Consider the following 2,500-nt stretch of genomic DNA (forward strand, 5'->3'; position numbering starts at 1 on the left):
AACACTACCTGTACTTGGCAGCTTAAAGCGGGTAGTTCTGAAATTGTATGGTTATACTTCCTGCACTACCGTCATGTTCTGCACCCGGAGATGCCTCGCCCAGCCAAATGCCCAAACACATTGCAAATCCATGATGGACTTACCACCGGAACAGGCGAGGAAAATTCCACAACGTTACTTGGGAAAGTTCTGTAAACCAGACAAAATTCCACGTGTATGCAGTGGTGTCCACGCCCCCAGCCCGCACTCGGCTTCCTGTTCACCTCAGGATAGTTATGTGTCGACCCAGCCAGCCATGACGCTGCTTCTAAGATACGCTGCCGGTACTGCTCCTTCGCATGTCGAATTTCTGGCAAGATACGAGTTTGTAGATACACGGCAGTGGGGGGAACCTACGCCTTGGGGAGGCCTGTGTGACCGCACCTTTAGAGTACGACCTGACCGTCTCTTTGCCTCTCCCAGAGATGTGTTTATGTTTGGTCGAGGTGGAGCTAAAAGACTCTTGTGCGAGTACACTTTCCATGTCCCATCACACCAACGAATTTCGCTGCGCATCTTAAGGTCAAAAATGGGCTCGAACTGCACCACTGTGTATCGACATGCCTCTCGACGTCATGAATGTTCTCATGGAGGTCAACCGGGCGAGCCAGCCATAAGAATTACAGAGGAACCTTGGTCTTTCGTGCCTGTAGAAAGGGCGTGCCTTTGCAATGTATCCAACGGTCAGTCATATAACATCATTTCGTATACAAACCGCGTTCGGCTCACATTCAGTATCTCAAACATGACTCCAAATGAGGATTACAACGATTATTTTTTTGAAGGTGAATATAACGTGCTTGATGCGCCGCTGGAGGTCATTGAGGGCTGCAATGAGACTGTTCGCCACCTGAACGGTCGTTATGGGAATTTTACAGTTGGTGCTGGGCGGGGAGACCTCTGTGCGGGGCTTCCACGTCTGATTAGCGCTACCGACTCGTCTTTTCTTTTCCTGAGAGTGCGAGGCTTTACTGCCACAGACACTAACTGTGAAGTGGCTTCGAGGATCAACGTATTTGCAGCAGGAGGGGTCACACCTCTTGCCTCTATCTGCCCCGAGCGTCGCGATGTTTTCACGCACATCTTTAGCAGTGGGTGGGAAGACTACGAATTTCGATTCCAATACGAGGACGAAGACGAATTCACGTGGCAGAACGAGAGCATTTCCACGAGCAGTTTACCGCCAACCACTACGGAAGAGTACGATTTCATAGAGCCTGTTAAACGTCCAGAATCTCGAGACTTATTTGTGGAATATATTGGAAATTATTCCGGCCGCTTCTTAATTTCCTGGGTTGGAATCTGGAGGCCTTTGAGAAAACCCAGCGTCCCAACCGCCAAGGAAGACCCTTGCCCCCATCGCTGTCCAGACATTAGTGCTTGTCTGCCAAAGGAATTATGGTGTGACGGAACGCCGCACTGTCCCTCCGGACTGGACGAGGGGGCTGCCGCATGCGGTCTCTTAGCCGCACTCCCTTGGGTATACTTGGCAGCAGCTAGTGTCTTGTTGCTATCTCTAGTATCACTCTTTATTGCAGTGATTGTTCATCGCATACAGACACACATGCAGAAGTCAGTGGTGGCTGCAGCGACGGCAGCAGTCAACAATGGACACGGCCTGAAGAGCAACACCCAGGACCTCCTCATACCCCCGGAGAAAGACAGCTGGTGACAACGCGCCCATTCTGACGATATCGTCTGTATTGACTACGAGACCACTGTATAAACTGCTATGCTGCCTCGTTTGTTGAGCAAGTGCTCGAATCATTACTGTTATACTCGAAGTGCATTAGAAAATACAGTCATTACAATCTGAAGAAAAAAAATTGTCTGCAAAGTGTTAAATACATACAGCTATATTTCCCAAATTAACACGCTAGTGATACAGAATTTAGAAAGAAATATTACAGGTCGAAAAATACTTTTTATGAATAATGCGGAGCCATACACATAAGTGTCTGCATTACTTTAAATTCAATATGAAAAGTAAGGACTGAAGCTATGAAATTAAGCAAAATGCCATGTTTGTCAGGTCAATGCCTGTAATCAACTGTTTAAGTTTTGCAGATTTGGCAAACCGAGCTAAAAGAGAAATATGAGAGAAGTTGCAGAAATACAGAGTAGATGTGTGAATGTTTGTTCGTATATGTGTTTCTGTTCATGTTGACTATTATAAACTAGGACATTCTGTTGTATATTCCAAACTATAAATGCCAAAAGAGTAAATAGCAGACGGAACTCTATGTACGCGAGTATACACAGTAAACGGTAAGCACAGGCAAACAGACAGTCAGGCAGCAACTTAAAAGCAGTACTGCCAAGGTCTTGCGTCATACAGATCAAATCGTCAGAATGGGATTCTTTTAGGGAAAAAATCTAACTGTACAGTATATAAAACTTCATATAGATGTACAGTGCGTTTGTACATATGTACATAATCAAGGAAGGGAATTTTAGATAT

General features: G+C 46.0%; 1 protein-coding gene across 1 annotated transcript in view; it reads left to right on the top strand.

Annotated features, from left to right (window-relative positions):
• The window catches only part of LOC119572565, a 10,878-nt gene that overhangs the window by 8,027 nt on the left and 351 nt on the right, over positions 1-2,500 (top strand). The window contains 2 exon segments of the mRNA XM_037919670.1: positions 1-184; positions 186-2,500. The exon segment at positions 1-184 is cut by the window's left edge and continues 886 nt beyond it; the exon segment at positions 186-2,500 is cut by the window's right edge and continues 351 nt beyond it. Coding sequence (XP_037775598.1) covers positions 1-184; positions 186-1,711 — 1,710 coding nt within the window. The 3' untranslated portion in view covers positions 1,712-2,500.

Source organism: Penaeus monodon, chromosome 4 (assembly GCF_015228065.2).
Source record: "Penaeus monodon isolate SGIC_2016 chromosome 4, NSTDA_Pmon_1, whole genome shotgun sequence".
Classification (NCBI taxonomy): Eukaryota; Metazoa; Arthropoda; class Malacostraca; order Decapoda; family Penaeidae; genus Penaeus; species Penaeus monodon.